The 23,170-nt window shown below is 38.0% G+C and overlaps 1 protein-coding gene across 1 annotated transcript in view; it reads left to right on the top strand.

Annotated features, from left to right (window-relative positions):
• Nucleotides 1–17,258, top strand: part of LOC135155049 (uncharacterized) — an 81,495-nt gene extending 64,237 nt beyond the window's left edge. The window contains exons 2-4 of the mRNA XM_064103528.1: nucleotides 12,876–13,199; nucleotides 13,458–13,696; nucleotides 14,923–17,258. Coding sequence (XP_063959598.1) covers nucleotides 12,876–13,199; nucleotides 13,458–13,696; nucleotides 14,923–15,102 — 743 coding nt within the window. The 3' untranslated portion in view covers nucleotides 15,103–17,258. The remainder of the gene's footprint in view (nucleotides 1–12,875; nucleotides 13,200–13,457; nucleotides 13,697–14,922) is intronic.
• Nucleotides 17,259–23,170: the final 5,912 nt, after the last annotated feature.

The following is a 23,170-nucleotide window of genomic DNA, read 5'->3' as shown; positions in this document are numbered from 1 at the left end:
TTTAACTTCTTCCTGAGTGATCAGATGAATAATATTTAAAGGACAAGTCCACCCCAACAAAAACTTGATTTGAGTAAAAAGAGAAAAATTCAACAAGCATAACACTGAAAAATTCATCAAAATCGGATGTAAAATAAGAAAGTTATGCCATTTTAAAGTTTCGCTTCATTTCACAAAACAGTTGTATGCACATCTCAGTCAGTATGCAAATGAGGGAGCTGATGACATCACTCACTCACTATTTCTTTTGTATTTTATTATATGAAATATGAAATATTTTGATTTTCTCGTCTATATGTCATGTGAAATGAAGTTTCATTCCTCCCTGAACACGTGGAATTCCATTATTTTAACATTTTGTGGTTCAGGCAAGGAGGTCCTAATCGTCAAATTCGTAAAAATTGAAATATTGTATAATTCAAACAATAAAAAACAAAAGAAATAGTGAGTGAGTGACATCATCGACTCTCTCATTTGGATGTAACTGGCTCGTTCACATAACTATTTTGTTCAAAATAAGCGAAACTTTGAAATGTCATAACTTTCTTATTTTCCATCGGATTTTGATGTAATTTTCAGCATTGTGCTTGCCTGATTTTTCTCTATTGATTAAAATCAACATTTTTTTTTAATGGACTTGACCTTTAACATAATGGAAGATGAAAATAAATCAAATTTTGTGGCGTAAACATTTAAACGTTGAAACAAAGGTACTGACAAACTGTATTTATACATTGAAATGATATTTAGTGGTTTAAGGTCTAACGAATATACGTCTGGTTGCGAAATTATACACTCCCGGTACTAGCAACGGGTTTTAGCAAAGTTTTGGACTAAAATATCGAATCATCTTCATAAAACACTATAGTAACTGTCTTACACAAAAGGCCATAGAGGTGGCACAGTGTGGAATGTGTAAAGAAGAAAAGTGACTGACCTTTTTTTTGTATTAAAGCATTGGAAAATAAGATCAAAATTAAAGGATTTTCTCTACGCTTTTGTATGATTTTGGGATTTTTTTAAATATCAAATTATAGATTTCATGACATCTGTGGGCAACTGCCCCGCCCCAGTCCACTCTGTAAGGACATGCCTTTGTTATGACCATTCAACAATAAAATGTATAACCAGGTGCCGCTGATCATTCTTGACCGGCGCCGATCTAGATTTGGTTGCCAATAGGACCTTCTTCATTATTCTACCGGCGCCAATTTATTGGAACCAGGGGACGCTGATTATTCTTGACCGGCGCCGATTTAGAACAAGTAGTGCTGATTATTTTTACCGACGTCATGTAAGATTCGGGCAGCGGCAATTCATAATCGACTGGCGCCGATTTTTAACCAGGTGGTGCTGATTATTCTTGTCCGGCGCCTATTTAGATTTTATTAGGTGGAGCTGATTATTCTTTATCGGCGCCGGTTAAGACTCTGGCAGCGCCGATTTATAACCAAATGGCGCTGATTATTCTTGTCCGGCGCCGATTTAGATTAAGGTGACGCTGATTATTCTTGATTGGCGCCAGTTATATGCAGACAGCGCACTGCTGACTATTTTTAACCGGCGAAGTTGTTGGGAAAAGGGTATAAAAAAAAAGGAAGATGATATGATTGTGCTTTGGTGGGGGATAGTCTTTCCTTACTGTTGCTAATATTATATCAGTGTATAATTTTTTTTAAGCGGCGCCTTTTCTTTTCTTTCCTTTATTTTTATTTTTTCAAGCAGCGCCTTTTCTTTCTTTTAATTTTTATTTTTAGGCGGCGCCTTTGGCGCCGCTCAAATATTGGGGGGGGGGCGCCCCCTGCGCCACCCCCTGGATCCGCCACTGAAATTCGTCTAACAGCCAAATGGTCTAATTGCATGACCTATTTTGTTTGTTTGCACAAACTGATAGTAGGCGGCAAGTAGTAAGAATTCCAAAAATTTTCTGTAGAACCTGATTTTTTTTTGCTTATCCCCCTATTTTTAGGGTGCTGAATACGAATCTGCTTGTTGCCAAATTTATAAATGCCTCCTTCGACCGTTGCCATGGCAACGGATTAATTTCGAAAAAAAAAATAGCATGTGTTCCCCTGTAAATGGTAGATAAACATGATATGAATTAGCCAATAGATTGATTTCAAGGTTCCAATTAAATACAAATGAAATTCAAAAATATATAAGATCATCAAATTGGTTCCAATTGGCCCGTTGCCATGGTAACGGCTCTTATTTCCTCCAGAAAAGTTTAAAAAAATATTTAAAGTTGTAGAATCTGTCTTTTTTTTTCATTTTCCCTGCGTTTAGGGTGTTAAACATAGGGAGTGGTTTTTGCTCAATGTATAAATACACTCTCATTCCATTGCCATGGCAACCAAATAATACCTAATTTGGTTTAAAAGAAAAGAAATAACATGGTAAAAAAAGACAATGGCGAGAAATACAATAAAAGTGACCTAATCGACATGCGTTGGGTCTTTCCCACGCATTTAGAACAAAAACTACAGTAAGTGTAATGAATGAGTTTATTGGAATGATAGGGATTGATGTTGCCTTGAGAATGCTTGAATTTAAAGATAAATATCAATATTGCAAATGACCCGTTGCCATGGCAACATCTTATTTTTCTCAGAAAAGAAAAAAAATGATAAAAACATATAGAGTCACATTTTTTTTGGTTCATTTCCGCTAAGTTTTGGTTGCTAATAATAAATATGATTGTTGGTAAATATGTAAGTACCATCTCAGACAATTGCCATGGCAACCAAATACCAGCTTATTTGGTAAAAAATAACATGTTAAAAAAGGTAATGGTGCGATGTACAGTAAAAATGAACTAATCTACATGACCAAAACCAAAAACAAAACCAAAATTACGTAAGTATTCTGCATGAATTCATTAGAATAATAAAAATTGATGTTCCCTTGGCAACACTTGATTTTACTAATAAATATCAATGTTGCAAATGGCCTGTTGTCATGGTAACGGCTCATTTTACACCAAAAAAGTTTTAATAAAAATATGTACAGTCCGATTTTTCTTTCATTTCCGCCAAAGTATACACGTAGGTTGCTAAACATTGATATTCTTGTTGCTGCTGCTTTGGTAGTGGTTAATTGATTTGATTTTATAGAATAAATATCAATGTTGCAAATGGCCTGATGCCATGGTAAACATCACTCCTCGCAAAGTTCCCTTCTGCAGACTTTTCGACCTGAAGAAAGTAAACTGTGAGCAGTTTGCCTTCGATCTGGATACATATCTTCAGAACCTCCCTGCACTCCCTACTCATTTCGACATATTTTTAGAGCTGCTGAAGAAATCATCAAGGAAGAATATTCCACAAGAATGCCGTACAAGCTATACTCAGGGCCGGCAGAAACACCAGATTTGGATCCTTGGGAATGACTCTACAAAGTCCCAATCTAGGTCCCAAGTTACCACCGGCCAAGTAGCCAACCAGCTTCTAGTGAACAGCCAAGGTAACCCTCATAATCACCCGCGAAGATCCAACCTAAAAGTGTGCGGACAGTCTGCCAAGAGTCATCTGAGTTCACAAGACCTTTCAGCATGAACGCCTTGTGCAATGCTATCAAAGTAATGAAGATCAGCAAGGCAGCTGGATTGGATGATGTCCTCGATCTGTGAGCAGATGAAACATCTTGGACCTGTTGCACGCCAACGGCTGCTTGACATGCTAACCTACTGTCTCTGTGAAAGCACAATGCCAAACTTATGGAGGAAATCAAGGGTAGTTGCCTTACTTAAGCCAGGCAAAAAACCAGCCAACGCAAAGAGCCACAGGCCCATATCTCTGCTTTGTCACACATACAAGATCTTTGAAAGGCTCCTACTCAACCACATCGCTCCCTTGGTGGATGAGCTCCTCATTCCAGAACAGGATGATTGAGGCCAGGAAAGTCCTGTACTAGTCAACTGCTGAATCTGGCACAGTACATTGAAGATGGCTTCGAGAAAGGGTTGATAACTGGAGCAGCCTTTGTTGACCTCATTGCAGCTTATGACACAATCATCGAATACTCACAAGGAAAGTCTTTGAGATGACAAAGGAAGGCTTAAGCTGACACAGATGATTCAGATCATGCTCTCAAATCAGCAGTTTTTGTGAATCTCAGTGGTTCCAGTAGCAGATGGCTGACACACAAAAGGTCTCCCACAAGGAAGCATCATCGTCCCACTCTCTAGCATCTACGCAAATGACCAGTCAATCTAGCAAATAATGAGAGCTACCTGTATGCTGATGACATTTGCATTGCTTCACATAAATACAATGTAGTCCTTTGAAGAGATGAAAAAGCACTCAGCAATGCTCTGGTAGGCCTGACTCCTTACTACACTGCAAATCATCTCTGGGCAAATCCAGAAAAAACCCAACTCAGTGCTTTTCACCTAAAAAACAGAGATGCAGACCAGTAATTAAGGTATAGATGGTATAGAAAATGGTTGGAACACACCAGTAAGCCAATATACCTTGATGTCACCCTAGACAGTTCCCTTACCTACAAAGACCATGTTTCCAATACAAAGGCTGAAGTTGGAGCAAGGAACAGCATCCTGAAGAAGCTTGCCAACATAAAATTGGAACAGATGCCAAAACCATCCGTGCGACAGCTCTTGCTGTATGCTACTTGACTGCTGAGTATGCAGTCCCCATCCGTTTTAGGTCATCACATGCTGCAAAGATTGATGTAGACCTGAATACTGCTTGCAGAGCAATTACTGGCTGCGACAAAACAAGAGCAGATGATCTCTACCTACTGTGTGGTATTGCCCATCCACACATCAGCAGATACATGTAGGTGGAAAAAACAAGCAAGAAGATCACCCTCTTCATCCACTCTTTAACAATGAACCTGCCAAAAAGAGACTCAAAACAAGATGTAGCTTCCTTCACTCGACTGAATCCCTTGATGGCTCTGCGCACAATCAAAGGGTCACCCTATGGTCCAACCATCTACAGTCTGTGACGCACAAGCTCTCCTATGGACCTAGCGAATCACTTCCTAGGTTCAAGTGAGGAATTTGGAGTGTAAAGATCTGTTTTTGACCATTTGTGCTCTAATAAATTTTATAAAAAAATAACCAGTATGCCAATTTTTCTAAGGGTTTGTGAAATTAGGGAGAATTCAGCTAGAGACCATTTTGAGAATATTTTGGGCCATTTGGCCTAGTAATCTGACAGAAATATTGATTTAGGGGTAGTTTTCAAGAGATTGACATGTGACATCTATTTGCTGAATTGAATTACCCCCAACTTCAAACTCCAAGGTGGCTGCCAATTTAAGGGACACAAATGTCTATATTTTAAAGCTAAAGGTTAATGGGATAAAATAAATTTGCCAATCACATTCATGTATAATGTGTTTCTGGACAATTAATTGTATGAAGAAAAATTGACCATGAAATTCGTATAAAAACTTTGAAATGGCTGCCGGAAACCATTAAAAAAAAAAAATTTGGGTGGATTTCGCTATAAAGCTGATAAAAATATAAATAATGAGTTTTGTAGGGGAAAAGAAAATCAAAATCTCAAGTCTATTTGATGAGTTGAAGTGATCTTGACCTCCTGAACAGAGATTGACTATAGTATAATCAAAATATCCAGAGTGGCTGCTGGTGGCCAGTTTGAAAAAAAAAGGAATTTGGGTTGATTTGTGCTATAAATGAGCTTTTTAAAATAGCAACATGGGGATTTTTGAGGTTAGGAAATTAAAATCTTAAGTCCACACAGTTAACTGACCTAAACTTGACCGCATAATCAGAGATTACCGCCATGAAAAATTCAAACTGACAGCTGTCTGTCATTTTGAAAAATGACAATTTTAGGGGGTGATTCCATTTTGATAGAGGGTTGTTCAAAATATTTATTTGGGGTTTTAGAGTCAAGAAATCAAAATCTGAACTACCTTTGACATACTGACCTTTCCTTTAATAAAACGAATCGCGGTCGGTAGCCATTAAGAAAAAAAGGGTCATGGGTTGCAATATGGCGTTCCTCAGGGTTTTGTACTGGGACCTTTACTTTTTACTTCATATTTATAACCACTTGGGGAGACTTTGAACTGGTGTTCAGCCGCCTAGATAATAGTCACTACAGCACATTCAGAATCGAGCAGTTGGTACCATTTCAACGGCCAGAGAGTAAGATCATGTGTTTCCTTAGTTCAAAGAGATTTACTTGCTACTGGTCAAAAACAGAATTAGTAAAGTATTGCTTTGTTTACTTGTCCATTAATAACCTGACACCACAATACATTTCATGCTGGGTTTTTGTTTACAGACCTTTTTCTATCCCCCAACTTAGGTCAACAGTGCATAAGTTTCACTGGTCCCAATATTCAAAATCCGTACATGTCCTTCTGTACAATTGGTTTTTTTAAAGCTTACAAACCTATGCATTTTATTTGTAACACCAACTTTATGTATTGAAGCACTTGAAAAGTAGAATTATTCATTTTTATAATAATAAATAACACAATATAGGATTTGTATAGTGCTCCTATTTTACCCCGGCTAAGCTAGACTACCACATCCGGTGCTCACACCTTTTTAAGGACTTACATGTACTTCCTGCAGGTACCAATTTACCTCATCTGGCTTGAGTGCAGCACAATATGGATAAATTTCTTACTGAAGGAAAACACACCCTGGCTGGGAATCGAACCCATATCCCTCAGATTAAAAAGAGTCTTAACCACTAGACCACGACACCCCCCCCCCCCACAATTATATTGGAAAGTGCTTTGAGCATGTTTACATGAAGTGCTATAAATGTTAAAATGTATGTATTTATTTTAATGTAGACTAAATGTGGGACTTTCATGAAAAACCTATTCATTTAATAATAGAATCCTAAGGGTTTTTTTTTTACCTCAAAAAACCCTTGACCTACACCTAGTGACATGGTATCTAATTATCTTGAAAATGAATAAACCTAAGTAAAGTTTTTGATGCTGATACCACAGTACAGTCAAAGTTCATTAACTTTAACCTGAAACTCATGCACAATGATATGATAGTTGAATACCTTTATGTCCAATTTTCTTGAAATAGATTTATGTACGCACTCTGAAAGGTTTGCCTTTTCAGAAACTTGATGAGATTCAAGGATGATAATACAACATGGTCAAATTTTGGTGATCGTAAAATACCTCAGACCTTAATCATATGACCTGAAACTTGTGCAATATGATTAATTATATTTAATGATTATCAAATATTTTGTTGAAATATATTTCCAAAATTATGAAAACATTTCTAAATTTACTTTTCCAAAATGGACACCACCTGCCAATTTGGTTCTGGCAATAATCTCAGATTAGGAGGTCGCGACCATTTTTCCTCCTGACATAGATTTAAAATTTTCATTCATCAAGTGTATGCCCCCCCCCCTATTATTATATTGAACACTTTTAAGCACAAATCCCCCAAAATCACTAAACTCAAAATGACTATCTGCGGTCATTTTGGAGTTACAATACTGGATTTCATGCAGAATAAGTACAATTTTTCTTCAAAAATTGTCCAGCATTAAAATGAGTGTAATTTGATAATTTATTTGAGTACATGTTATGTGGATTGGATTTAATTCTAAATTGAAAATGGCCAGAGAGAGTATTTTTACATTAACAAGCATACGTATGTTGAGCACCCTAAAATTAGGGGAAATGTTACCATGGCAATGGGAGGTTTGCAACATTCATATTTATATTTATATTAAATGCAAGTGATACCAAGACAACAGCAGTTCTTTTATTTCTAATGAACTCATGCAGACCACTTATTGTATTTTTTGTTCAATATTTAATGGTTCAAACCTTGCGCATGTACATTGTGATTTTCATGGTATTTTCACCATTATCTCCCCCATGTTATTTGGTTGCCATGGCAATTGCCTAAGATGGTATTTATACATTTAGCAACAAGCACATATAGAACTAGCATCATATAATTAGGGGAATTGAAAGAAAATTCAGATTCTACAATATTTGTTATCAATTGTATACTTTTCTGAGAAAAAAAATAAGCTGTTACCATGGCAACGGCCAATTTGCAATATTGATATTTATCTTTCAATTCAAGCATTGTCAAGGCAACATCAATTCCTATCATTCCAATAAACTCATGCATAACACTTATGTAGTTTTTGTAGTAAATGAGTGGGAAAAACCCAACGCATGTAGTTTACAATACATGTAGGTCGCTTTTATTGTATTTCTCGCCATTGTCTTTTTATACCATATTATTTCTTTTTTTTTTTACCAAATTAGGTATTATTTGGTTGACATGGCAATGGAATGAGAGTGTATTTATACATTTAGCAAAAAACACTCCTATGTTTAACACCTTAAACACAGGGAAAATGAAACAAAAAACATTCTACAACTTTAAATCAAAATTTTTTGGAGGAAAAATGAGCCGTTACCATGGCAACTGGCAAATTGAAACCATTTTAATGATCCTAAATATTTTGAATTTCATTTGTATCTAGTTGGAACCTTGAATTAATATATTTGCTATTTTATATCATGTTTATCTACCATTTACAGGGGAAAACATGCTATTTTTGAGAAATTAATCCGTTGCCATGGCAACGGTCGAAGACGGCATTTATAAATTTGGCAACAAGCAGATTCATGTTCAGTACCCTCAAAATAGGGGAAATAGTACAAAAAATCAGATTCTACAGAAAATTTTTGGTAACCTTAAATATTATGACGAGGAGCTGTGTACTATGAGCGGCGACAAATTGGGGTGCAACATCCGACACACGCAAAAATAGCGTCAGTCTCGATGCACGACCTAGTGAATATATATTCCACTTACATCCGTCCGATATTAGAATATGCATCCCCATTGTGGTCCACACGCATAACAACGAATCAAGCTAATGACATCGAAAAGATCCAAAAGCGTGTATGTCGTATCATCCTGAGAGATCAATATGTCTGCTACGAACACGCTTTGAATAGACTTGGTATCAGTCGTCTGTCCGAGCGTTACGAACAGTTGCTGCTTACCTTTGCCAAGGGTTTGCTGACCTCCCCTCGGCATCGATATTTCCTTCCGCCCCTGCGCAGCGGAGTGTCATCTCGATGTCTACGTTATTCTCACCACTTGGATACCCCTCTGTGCAGGACGGCCCGTTACCGTTCGTCGACAATACCATCTGCGATAAGACTACTCAACGCAAACCTTTGAAAATCTTGAAATATATGATGTCTGGACAATGAAATTTGATAATGCTTTCCACTCTATTTTTGTGTGTTTTAACTTTCTATTACTCTCTCCGTAATTTTGTTATATTTGTGCAATAATTGACACATATTGTCACAATATCAGTCACTTTAATAATTCATCGTTCATTATTTGAAAATAAATATTATGTTGATTTCTGTATAAAACATATTTACATCCTGGGACATTTTCTTATTTTGTTTAATTATACTGTACTTAAGTTAATTGTCATCCCATGTTCAATCCTATTTATCTGTCAATTAATTTGCAATATTTCGAAACAGTTAAAATTTGTCGAATTTTCTTTAACCTTGACACCTTGCTGCACATAGGTTTACTGTTTCTTTTCATATTATTTTGGCCTGAACAAATATTGATTGTTTTGTGTACGCAACAGACTTGCTTTATTTAAATTTCAATCACTTGACTTTTACGTCAACGACACAACTATTTTTCTGCTTTTGTTCATTGTTGTTCTTTTAGCCCTATTTGTTGGTTTCTTTATTTTAATTCAAACATTATACTAGAAAGTTGATTTATTGCTATTTCCATAATTTGCATTTGGCATTTTATCAATGTTAATTTGATTTATGTTATATCTCTCCCCATTGTATAATTTTACTATCTCTGTTGATTTTTGTTTGTAAATTGAACATTTTCAGCCTGCGAGCTGCCTGTTTGATATTTGTTTCAATAAACCATACCAATCCTATTCAATTCAATTCAATTAGAATATGCTGCAACTTTTCATTACGAAATAATTACGTTACCTTAAATATTATTCCATTCAAACTCATTCCAGCAATGGCGTGCAATTCTTAATACAGGACATTACCTTTTATTTTCTGGGTTTTTTTTTGTATATGGCGTAAAATATCGGTTCGATGTTATGCAGCCCTATGCACATTATTTAGCATGCCTTTTTATTGTATGTGTTTGTGTCTGGGTGCGGGGATAGGTGTGCCCTTATGAGGTGAGATTGGCCGATCTTTTTGGGATTGTGTTTATGTTAATATTACATTTTGATGATGTCCATGTGCGCATCTGCTTTTTTTTATATATACTTATTTATATCCAAGTGAAGTATGCAACGACAGATGAGCACTTTTTTGTAACGTTTAGGACTATGTATCGGATTTTCTTTTTCAAATTCCATTTGCTGATAATGTTTAATATGTTGTTAATGTATAATTGTAGTTTTTATGTATATCGTTGCTCAATTTAGGTTTTAAAACTACTGTGCCTGAATGTATGTTTGTGAGTTTTACTAATTTATTTATCCATCTATCTATTTTTATAGGTTAAACTAGATGGCGCTATGAATGCCAAATATTAATATTACTTTTATTAAACATTAAAACATAAAATTTCCTAAAGAGTTTAAATCGCCCCCACAAAAAAGTATATATGTCTGTGTGTATATATATATATATATATATATATATATATATATATATATATATATATATGAAGAGCTCACTTGCAAAAGGGGTTACTTACTTAGGTCCATTTTTCATGAAATTTGAAATTTATGTCTCAATTTGTAGATATATATAGAAGCTCTATAAGATGATACCAAAGAAAACATGAAATTCTTATTAAAAAAAAGAAACTATAATGGCAAAGAAAAATAACTTTTTTTTCAAAAGGGGTTAGGTCCTTTTCAGTTTACTTGCAAAAGGGGTTAGACCCACACATATTTCTTTTGGAAAAGACTAGATTTCTTTTATACCCAATTGTATGTTCTCATGGTAGGGTATCATGAAAATTCATTTTCGCATAAGAATAAGAAGAATATAAGAATATTGCAATATGCAACAACAAAAAATGTTTTTCTTGGAGTGGACCTAACCCCTTTTGCAACCAAATTCTTCTGAAGAACTCATTTGTCAATAGGGTTAAGTCCATTTTTCATAGATTTCATTGTTTTCTATCTCTTTAGCTCTAAGTTTTTAGTCACTCTGAAAGAAAATTTGAAATTCAAATGAAAACGTGAATGAAATGGTAGAGGAAAATCACCTTTTTAATCAAGAGATTGGATTCATTTCAGTTTGCTTGCAAAAGGGATTAGGCCCACAATGATTTTTTTTTTAATATATAGAAAAAAATTGAAGACAGGTAGATTTCTTTTATACCCAATTTTATGTTCACATAAAAGGGTAGTACATCATGACAATTATTAAGTTTCAAATAAGAATATTGCAATAAGTGATAATAAAATACATGGTTTTTCTCGGAATGGTCCAATATGGACCTAACCCATTTTGCAACTAAACCCTATATATATATATATATATATATAGACTGTGGTATAGTGGTTAAGGCACCGGCGTTCAAAGCTGGAAGCCCGGGTTCGATTCCCGGCAGAGACATTTTTTCGGCATCACCAGTTTTTCCAAAGGGTAGATAGCTCTGGGGAACCTTGATTTAAGCTACGCTTACCTTTGTTCTCTTCATCCATTTCTTTACAATATTTAAATTAAAAAAGAGTTGCCAAAAGCTGTTGTACATGAATAACTTTACACACACACACACACACACACACATATATATATATATATATATATATATACATTCATATAGTATATATGCTATTATTATTATATGGTCTAGTGGTTAAGGCACCGGCGTTCAAAGCTGGGGGCCCGGGTTCGATTCCCGGCAGAGACATTTTTTCGGCATCACCCAATTTTTTTCAAAGGGTAGATAGCTTCGGGGAACCTTGATTTTAAGCTACGCCTACCATTGTTCTCTTCATCCATTTCTTTCACACAATAATTAAATAAAAGTGTTGCCAAAGCTGTTGTACATGTATAACTTCACACATTATTATTATATATATAATATATATATATATATATATATATATATATATATATACATATTAATGATAGTAATAATAGTAAAACTAATGAATATATTATTCTTATTATTTTTAATGCCACAATGCTTTTCACTACTTATCCTGTAGTCTATAGAAATAAAGGATTTGTTTAGTTTCACTTAGGTTAATTTATGTATCGATATTATAACGGTAATTTACCTAGGATTTACATATATTTAAGTTGTGCATGTAACTCTTTTGCGATAAATATGCGAAAATCTAAATATAACTTATTTTTTTAATCCCATTTTGATTAATTTGTCAGCTTTAGGCTTGATTTATTTTATTCTATTGATTCAAATATTTTTTTGTTTTCAAAAGGTGGACTTGACCCCGTTAAACTTCTTTAAAAGTATGATTCAATAATCATAATAGGCCCCATAAAAATTGAAATAGAATTTATCGGAGTAGAGATGAAGACTTACACGTAGGCCTAGTAAGGATTCTCCCAACAAGTAAAAAAAAAAAATAAGAAAACATACTAAAGAAATTCATGAAAAAAGTACTTTACAGCAGTAGTGTACCTATTGTGCTTGATTTATTTTATGGTAAAAAAAAGTTTGCTACCATATGCTATAATCTTGTTTAAAAACCAGGGATGTTTCCAATAACCAACCACTCATAACCAACAACCTGCAACCAATGTGACTGCGCCAGTATTCACAATTTAAACGGTTTTCCACAGTGCATTGTACGAATATTCCGAAAAACAACCTGTTATCAAAGTTGCATTGTTTTTATCTTTTTTTATAGCATTCGAACTTCACACTGAGAGATCAGTGAATGTAGTGCGTGGCAGAAATGCGTCACTGATCTGCAGTTTCACAGATTCTGCTCATGCCGTCTACTGGTACAAGCACAACTCCACCGGAGCTCCTGATGATGACGCCGAACTTGTTGCCAGGGAATACCTGGGAATGTCTGATCCTGTGCCAGGGATAGAGAGGTTCAGAATCACGGAAGACTACACACTTCTGATAAGTGAGGTCTCCATTGCGGACGAGACCACCTATTCTTGTGTCGTTGTTCCTCAGACGGGGGAAACGACACGGGGCTACACAGACCTGAGAATCATAGGTAAATCTGAATGAAAGTTTCAGTGTGACCAAATCATGATAATGGGGCTTGTGTGGAGATTCTCATTTCTTAAACGTGTACTTCCGATTACTTTGTTTTGTTTAGATGATATTTCTGATAAAACAATTGTTAGGCCTACAAACTTGATTGAATTATATCAATTCATTTTTGTATTCATACGGTCTTGTATTACCATGATATGCGTATAAACCCAAATAAATTTCTGCTATACTTTGTAATTTTCATGATTATTGACAGTTTTGGCAGACTCCATTGGACCAAGAATTTACCCTTGTAACACCTTTATACCGGGAGAATGTACATACAATGTTCCTACCGATCCTCCTGAAGAAGTGCTGTTCGCTTGTGAAGTTTCCGATGTACGTCCTTTAGTAAACATGGCATGGGTGAGGAGTGACGACAGAGTGATGGAACAAGCTTTGGGTCCACTAATTGTTGAGAAGGACGGACTGTACGATGTTGCGTCAATTCTTAAGGTTATTCTCTTTTCTATCATGACAGTTGTTTGTGATCTAGAATTAAAGTAGTTTATGTCCATGATAAAAGTTTGACAGATAGAAGTAGGCTCATCCGGATAGAAGCTATGCGGCTTTAATGAAGTGTCTGTAAAATGAATTATTATTACTAAATCAAACAAAGCATAGTATGCGTAATAACAACACGGGTTTTTAACCTTTTTAACACAGTTTTCATCTTCCCCTCACATTTATTTCAACGGTGACAAATTATGATCATGTCTAGATGTCGCATCGACTGATCAATATTTTCTATAGTGTTTCCGATTTTCTGGACCCAAATTGACGTAAGAATTCATTTCTCCGACAGTCCGAGGTAATCATGTTCATGGACATGAACAGATACAATTCATGAAAATGGAGGTCGGGGAAGATGCTCAAATTACGGTTTTATACCTTGATCGTTTAAACTCAGGGATGGTGTGCGATTTTTCCTAACCGTTTGGTAAATTTATAAGACTAGGGTTTAAAAATAGCAAACGAAACTTTGAGCAATTAATAATGTCAAATGTTCCTTATAAATTGAAACTTGCAAATCGGACCAAATTACCAGATTGAACTTATAATCGTTGCGTAATTTTGTTTCTAAAGTAAGTTCAAGCTTGCCAAGGGCCAATTTTAGAAATAATTTGAGCCCTGACAAACTGCATGAGTTTTTTTTTCACACACAAAATGAGTTTCAAAGTGATAATTTTTTATTCAGCATCATGGCTTTAATTCAAATTTCTTTAAAATATCATTCATTTCAAATTTCTTTCCACTAACTATATAGCATTTACTGATTATTCAATGCAATTCAATTCAATTTGTTTTTCTCAGTATAAAAACAATATAAATAGTACAAACATTAAATAAATCAGACATGGACATAAATGAAGTATTATACTGAAAGGGTAGCAGCCTAAAAGAAGTTAATTTTATGTACGGCCGACCCAATGCAAAAACCGAAACATTAGCTTGGGATAGTATTGCTAATTTGCAATTTTTCGCATTTACTATAGTTCAGGACCTAAAATAGTTTCCCTGTTTACGATACTTTGTTTGATATTCTAAAACTTGATATTGTATTTTGTTTATTACCCATGAATATTATCAAGTTCTGCAATTAATTTAAAACATACTCTTATAATCGTGATAATTATACTACGTGAGGAAATGAACTCTATTTTACTTGTGTCGTATGACAGATTCCCAAGTCCGGGTTTGACTATTACTATTCATGTCAAGCTACAGGGGACGCAGTGAACAATGTATCATCAACGAAAGTTACGTTCGAAGCGTTAACAGGTATTTATCTCAACCCAGACAAAATACACGAGAGGCGAGTAAATGCATTTTCCGTGGAGTTTAATAAAAATTGTTTCTGAAAAGCATCTTCCAAATGATGTATACCAAAATGTAAAATGATGTGTTGTCAAATAAAGCCAACATAATATAATGCAACAATCAAAACATAATAATATAAACGTAAAGCCTCCTGAGATGTGTCATATGCGAAAAATTAAAGTTATTAAACCAATCTCCTCAATTGACAATTAAAACAGTCCATCCACATTCATGACAAAGACACCAGTTTGTCATGTTGGCCAAATGTGGGCAACGTAAAATTCCATCTGCAAAGCTACGAAGCAAAGATTCCCGTTTGCAACACGAGCTTATGCAGGAAAACTTTTAAAACAGAAACTAGTGCTCAGAAGCCCCACCAACGGCCCTGAACTAGAATGTGAACGAGGCAACGTTAATGTTCGGTCCGAAATGGAATTCGCTGGTGGCCTCATCCAAATCGGGTGACGAACCAAGCCCCGTTCACATTATAACATGAGGAGTGGAATATACGAAATTGGTCTAAATAAATGAAAAATATTATCTCAGGAAGCCCAAAATAAGTGAAGAATCATAATGTGATAGGAAAAGGCCGAGCTCCAGCAAGGGCGAAAACACCCCCCTGAACACCTGATGATAAATTAACTAAACTGGTAAACCAAAGTAAAATACAAAAAGGTATCCAAAATTAGGTGAACAGGTTGGATGGAATTACCTTGCGGCCCACTTTGGGTGTGCGACCAGGCTTAAGGCCCGAAGCTCACATTCAGGTTAGAATGAATAACATGAAACAAAACATCTTGACGTTGAAAATTAGTGGGGGTGACAAGGGGATGGAGGAGGGAAAAATACAGGAAGTATGTTGCACAAGACAGGTGAATTGAGATGGAAGATGCTTTCAAATCGACTCCACGAAGAAGAATGCTAACTTGTTAGAAATTGGCTTTTGCCCCCTCCCGAAATTACCACGTCAGCTAACGCGACGTAGCATTTTTAGCCACGCCTCCTTGTAATGTCCGAAAAATACCAAAATTCGCAACGCAACATTTTTTGGCCACGCCTCCTCGTGAAGTCCGACAAAATACCATATTTGGCATCGCAACATATCTCCGCCAGGGCAAAGGAATTCGCCTGACCAGACCCCTTCCTTGTAAAACACCTGTTACGTACCGCTGGCGGGCTATGTTGTTGTCCAGCTAGTCTGACCTGAGATAACCTCTCATTAACTCGCTTCGCGCGTTAAGAGGTATTATCTCAACCCAGACAAAATACACGAGAGGCGAGTAAATGCATTTTCCGTGGAGTTTAATAAAAATTGTTTCTGAAAAGCATCTTCCAAATGATGTATACCAAAATGTAAAATGATGTGTTGTCAAATAAAGCCAACATAATATAATGCAACAATCAAAACATAATAATATAAACGTAAAGCCTCCTGAGATGTGTCATATGCGAAAAATTAAAGTTATTAAACCAATCTCCTCAATTGACAATTAAAACAGTCCATCCACATTCATGACAAAGACACCAGTTTGTCATGTTGGCCAAATGTGGGCAACGTAAAATTCCATCTGCAAAGCTACGAAGCAAAGATTCCCGTTTGCAACACGAGCTTATGCAGGAAAACTTTTAAAACAGAAACTAGTGCTCAGAAGCCCCACCAACGGCCCTGAACTAGAATGTGAACGAGGCAACGTTAATGTTCGGTCCGAAATGGAATTCGCTGGTGGCCTCATCCAAATCGGGTGACGAACCAAGCCCCGTTCACATTATAACATGAGGAGTGGAATATACGAAATTGGTCTAAATAAATGAAAAATATTATCTCAGGAAGCCCAAAATAAGTGAAGAATCATAATGTGTTGTGGCAAAAAATGGAATGCCGCCAAACGGGATGACTCATCGTCAGCCCGCCGCCACAACACAATATGATGCCAATAGTTCAAACCATGCTGTATTTACAATGTCCACGCTAAGAAGCTGGGAAAAGGGGGGGGTGCATTAAACGAACAGGGACGCACAATTAAACCATCTAGGAGGATTCATGCTCATTCAGTCCACTTGCGAAGAGTCTAGTGCCCTAAGATAAAGGAGAGGCGGGGGGGGGGGGGGCTTAGTAACTAAATAGTGAAGTTTGTAGTAAGGACGTGAGATCTGATGATACCACGTGTGAGTTCTGGATAAGGTATTCGGGTCATAACATCTGCTCATAAAAAAGTTCCAACTGTTCGCGACGTCCGAGCCAGCGAGTCCTCGACGGAGGTAAAACAGCTGTTACTCTAGTGATTTCGCTCCGCGACAAAGAAATCAAGTGTTCTCCTGTTCGCGGATGTATTGAGTTTTAGGACCCGGCCACGTGCCGAGTAGTGAGGGCCCGCCCCCAACTAGAGCGGGACTGCCCGCGTCAGCGAAACGTGAATTGTCCCCTTCCTCTCTTACGATTCCGTGGAATGCTGACACAACCCACGTTGAGACTCCAAATAACTGCACATGGAAGAGAGAAAAGGAAAGAAACAGCGGCACCAATTGTACATTCTAAAAAGGGGGGGGGGGGTACATAGTTACCATTAACACGATAAGTGTAGCAAAGACCACAATCTACTAACAGTGGGCGAGCAATTCTGCCTGCGCCCATGGAACTATTAACGGGTAAGATAACCATTGCGTCACCATGGCAACAAGCGAGAGAGAGAGAGAGAGTAAGGTTAATATTTACTGCTCGTTAGGGGTTGTCAAAAAACAAAAACAAATAAACATTAGGTCGATATTAAATTGTGCACAAACTGGTATTAAACATAGAAGGGTGATAAATAACTGGCAAAATTGCTTAAATTAAGGGGGGAGAGGTTGTCGAATATACAATCTGTGTGTGTTGGAAGCCCAGCGCCCCATATTTTGAATGCAAACATCGGGAACACCTGCCATGGCTGCAGAAGTTGCCGCCCCAATACGGAAAGAATGGGAAGAGAAATGAGCAACGGGTAGCCCGCAAAAACTAATGGCCCGCTTTAAAACTTGGCCAAATTGGTGCCTCGTTAGGGGTGACGAGTCAAAGTGACGGAAAAAGGCAGAGCCGACCGAGCTCCGCAGAGCGAGGTAATCATTTACAGCGCGAAGTGGGCATAAATACGAAACAACATTCTGTGGAATTAAAATCGAGCATCCACGTCCAGTTTGATCTGTTTTAGACCTCGCAATCACAATGCGCAATTTTGCTTGATTACCCATCCCTTGAATAATAACATCTTTTTCTGATAAAGGAACGGGTTCATGTCTAGATCGAGACGTGAACTCCCCTACTCGAAGAAAACCAAAGAAAGCGATTAGAAAGGCAGCCCGAAACAATGCCAGATCATACGTATTAACGCATACGTGAGTCAATGAATTTAGGATGGATTTGAGAATAGGCAGGGTTATGGGACACCGGGTATCACGGCGAGCATTTTTCCGCCTGCACCCGTCTACCAGCCGCCGGATTACAAACGCGTCAGTCACATCAGGCCAACCCAATGTTTGCATCGTAAAAGCCAGGCCTGATATATATGTACTTATTGTTGCCCCCGCATACCCATTCCAGGAGAGATAAGCAATAAATTGAGCGACCTGCTCAACGTCAGGACGTATACTTATATCATAATGATATTGCAGCCGAAACTGCTTAAACACAGACCAAGCGTTCCTATAAGTATGATGAGTGCCGGGCGCCCGCGAAGAAAACAACAGATGCTCTCTCTCTATATGAAGCTGCTCCAAAGATGGGCGGGAAGCTTGCTGCCAGCCAGATCTGCGCCTGGTGCTAACCTGCGAAACCTGTCCATCTGAAAACGAGAGAGGGCATCAGCCTTTTCATTGCGAGAGCCTGGCACGTAACGTGCTTTGAACATAATATTATGATCCAAACAAAGAACTACAAGCAAGCGAACCAGTTTCATTACACTAGGACATTTCGAAGTTAAGGAATTAACAACATGAACAACTGTTTGATTATCTGACCAAAATAAGACCTTAGAATTAGCTAGAAGAGCCCCCCACATACGTATACCGACTACTATTGGGAAAAGCTCTAGAAAAGCGATGGAATAATTCTTCTCCAGTATTTCAGCTGGCCATTTCCCTTGAGCCCACTTATCCTGGAAGGATATACCAAAGCCAATGCTACCCGCAGCGTCAGTAAAGAACTGAAAATGAGCATTAGTTACCCATGTTGAGTGTGAAAACATAACTGTGCCATTGAAATCGGACAGAAACGTAAGCCAGGCCTGCATGTCCTCTTTTGCGCCGCGTGAAAGCCTTATCCGGTGGTTTGGGGTGCGGACCCCTTTAGTAAGATCGATAAGTCTCCTTAGGAAGGCTCTTCCGGGAGCCACGGCTTTACACACGAAATTAAGGCTGCCAATTAGCGACTGCAACTGCCGCAACGAGAGCTTATCTTTCTTAACAAAATCAATGAGCATTGCCTGTAACACGTTTACTTTCTCCTTGGGTACCCGAACTCTCTGCTCAACCGCGTCGATTTCAAGCCCTAAAAATATGATAGTGGGAACGGGCCCCTCAGTCTTCTCCTCCGCTATCGGGACGCCAAAAACCTCGCACATCGCCTTAAAATGATACATCAAGGAACGACATTCCTGCCGTGTTGCGCCAACGAAAAAGAAATCATCCAAATAATGCAAAATTTGCTCTGAATTCGCAATTTCACGGCAACATGACTCAAGAAAAGTGCTAAAACGCTCAAAATGGGCACATGAAATTGAGCAGCCCATTGGCAAGCATTTATCAAAGTAATACGCGCCATCAATGCAAAACCCCAGAAGGTCAAAATCGGAGGGATTCACTGGTAGTAAGCGAAAAGCGGATTTTATATCGGTTTTTCCCATGAGAGCACTAGCTCCCAAGCGAGCAACGAGATCAACCGCCTTGTCAAATGAAGTGTAATTCACGGAACATAAATCGGAATCAATGTGGTCATTAACCGAAGCCCCCCGAGGAGAAGATAGATGCTGAATTAGACGGAATTCTCCCGGATTTCGCTTGGGGACGAGCCCTACCGGGGAGCAGCGAAAGTTATCGAAAGGCGGGTCTTGGAAAGGACCTGACATTCTCCCTAAACTAACTTCCTTACCAACTTTCTCCAACAGCATGTCCCTATGCTCCCTAGCAGATTTCAAATTACGCGAGAACACAGAGCGACGCTCGCCTGTGAAACCCAATGAAAAACCCAACCTAAAACCAGAAATCAGAAAAGCTGCATTATGTTGATTATGGTGCCGTCTAAGAAATGGGAGCATGCTGCCAAGTTTAATTGGAGTTGGAGCTAGGCTTCTGTTTGGCGATTGCAGCGGCAGAGTTGCAGGCGTGTGAGCCATGCGCTGCTGAGGAGCATTTTCCGCACCGGTGAGCATAACGACAGGCGGTGCGTTGGCATGATCCAGCGTTAAAGGCGAAACAGACTGGTGAGGAGCGGAAGGGGGCAGGCGCGGCGCCAGGGGCCCGAATTGCCCCTTGTCTGTTTGCATATCCTGAGGATGGGAAACTACCCCGCCGAAACGACCGGTCGTATGGCCGAAAGGGCTGGTTACCCCCAAAAGACGAAAACGCTGCTCGACCGGGCGTCGAAGCTACTGTCAGCCATAGCTCGGTGTCTATGACAGCCCAGGAACGATGTGGATGACGGGCCTGACGTAACCGAAATTGAATGTCATAGGCCCGCCAATTGAAACCCCCAAAACGCACAATAGAGCGAACGATATCCATATACTTGAGGAGCTCGCGCGCACGCATACAGTGTCGCTCCAAGTATATAGACGCGTAAATAATGAACGCAGATGTCCACTGTTCTATGCTGGCGATCACCGGAGCCTTGCTTTGGGGGCGAAGCATTAAAGCGGACCCGGTGGCACAAAGGCTGAAGGCCTGCAACTGGGAACTTTCCTCACTTAAGCTTTCCCTTTTTAGTAATCCACCTAACTCTACAAATTCACCTTTCCAAATCTTCTCCTTAACACTGGAAGGCACCTCCCCGCCCAAATCATCACACACACAGCTAAGCATATCTGGCTGCGCAGACAGCGTAGGAAAAGGAGGGTTGGGGGCTGGTGTAAAATTTGGTTTAACATTTCCCTTACTGAAAGGTATGTTCAGGTCGCTTAATTTGCAACACTTAAATTGGACTTTCATGTATGTTTGATTCCGGAAATACTCAGGGAAAGACAAAAAATATCATTAAAATGATTTAAAAAATAATGAACCCATAAATGGTGGTTTAGGTGCCAAGTCATTATTATAGGTTACTTAGGAGCCGAGATATTTTTGAAAACCCTGTTTTTAGCAGCCATTTTGTAAAAAATCCAAGATGGCGGCCATATAGGTATCGGTGCAAATTATATTTTTTTCTGATTCCTTATACAATAACTTTTCCAAAAATGTATAATTTTCGATATCTCAAAAAGAATCCGGTAAAATTACAAAGTGAAAATGAGTACTATGCAGACGAGACAAAAATAACAAGTAGAGATATGACATCATCACTTTGCTCACTGAATATTCATGAGGGCATGCTAGAACTCTCACCAAAATAAAGCAAATTTTTTAAATGCCATAACTTTGTTATTCCTTGTCCGATTTTGATCAAATTGTCAATATTCTGTTTGTCTCATTTTTCTGTATTCAAATCACATTATTCAACGTGGTGTACCCTTTCTATTCGTTGTTATTACGAGTAACAGTTAGATAAATTACAGAACAAGATTCTTCTGAATACGTGTATATAATATTAAAACGTATGCATTTCTAAGCTACACATAAACTCCTCAAAAAAAGTTTGGAAATCTGACTTTGATCGATAATCCCTCCTCGGTTTTAGTAAATATCAATTTGTAATTAATATCAATGAATAGATCATTTAATTATCTTTAAAATTGTATTTTACATGATATGATTATGATTCACATGTACAAACAGTGCCTTGAAATGTGGGGCAAGGTCAAAATTCAAAAGTTGCAAAATGACACAATATTGAAAGTCACTGTTCTTTTTTCCGTGGTGATGAGTGGGTCTCTCAGCGGTTTCTTTTGTTTTCATGCACCTTAACATTAACATGGAATCAAGCACACCTCTCCACAATCAAACACATAACAAACAAACAAACAAACCATCACTACATAAACCACGACAAAACATAAAAAATGAAGAAGCAGGGACTTGAATGGATTCTCATCTCTACAGTGAGTCCCCCAAAAAAACTATACACTTTTGAAATGGCTGCCAAATAAGAAATGTAGCACTTTTGGGGAAAAGACTTATAGATATGGAAAGCCAATAAAGTCAACATTCAAATGATACCAAAAAGTTGGAAAACTATTCATGCTTGAGTGAGCACTGCCCACTTAAACAAAGGGTATGGAAATTAGGGTGGGCCGGAATTAGCCTTCTAATTTCTTTCAGGTTTGTTTGTTTGGTACTTGCAAAGTTGAGGGTTATTTGGTGAATTAAAGATCAGTTGTGATCAGTTTGTTGTTTGTGTAAATTTAATGCATTACTAAATTGAAATTTAATGCATGAGTGATCAGGAATTGAAATTCTTTGTGCAGCATTTTGTCTTTATCATGTGGATCTCAACAATGTGTTCATGACAGTCAGGAGAAGAGGGGGTAATATGACTAAGGTAGGTGAAGCAGGATGTGAAGAACGTTGGTGGGATAAAGGTCAGCAGAACATTTAGCAACCCCGTCTCTCCATGTCACCCCACCCCCCCCCTCCCCCGCTTCTCTTTTTCTTGAGAGACTAAGCTCGGCTAGGCTGGGCAGGAATAAGCCTTACAGTTTTTGTCTCACCTGCATAGCAGAGTGAGACTATAGGCGCCGCTTTTCCGACGGCGACGGCGGCGGCGACGGCGACGGCGGCGGCGGCGTCAACACCAAATCTTAACCTGAGGTTAAGTTTTTGAAATGACAGCATAACTTAGAAAGTATATGGACCTAGTTCATGAAACTTGGCCATAAGGTTAATCAAGTATTACTGAACATCCTGCCTGAGTTTCATGTCACATGACCAAGGTCAAAGGTCATTTAGGGTCAATGAACTTAGACCATGTTGGGGGAATCAACATCAAAA

The sequence above is a fragment of the Lytechinus pictus genome, chromosome 8 (genome assembly GCF_037042905.1).
Source record: "Lytechinus pictus isolate F3 Inbred chromosome 8, Lp3.0, whole genome shotgun sequence".
Lineage (NCBI taxonomy): Eukaryota > Metazoa > Echinodermata > Echinoidea > Temnopleuroida > Toxopneustidae > Lytechinus > Lytechinus pictus.
Note: the sequence above shows the minus strand (reverse complement) of the source record. Positions and strands in the feature narration are given on the sequence as shown.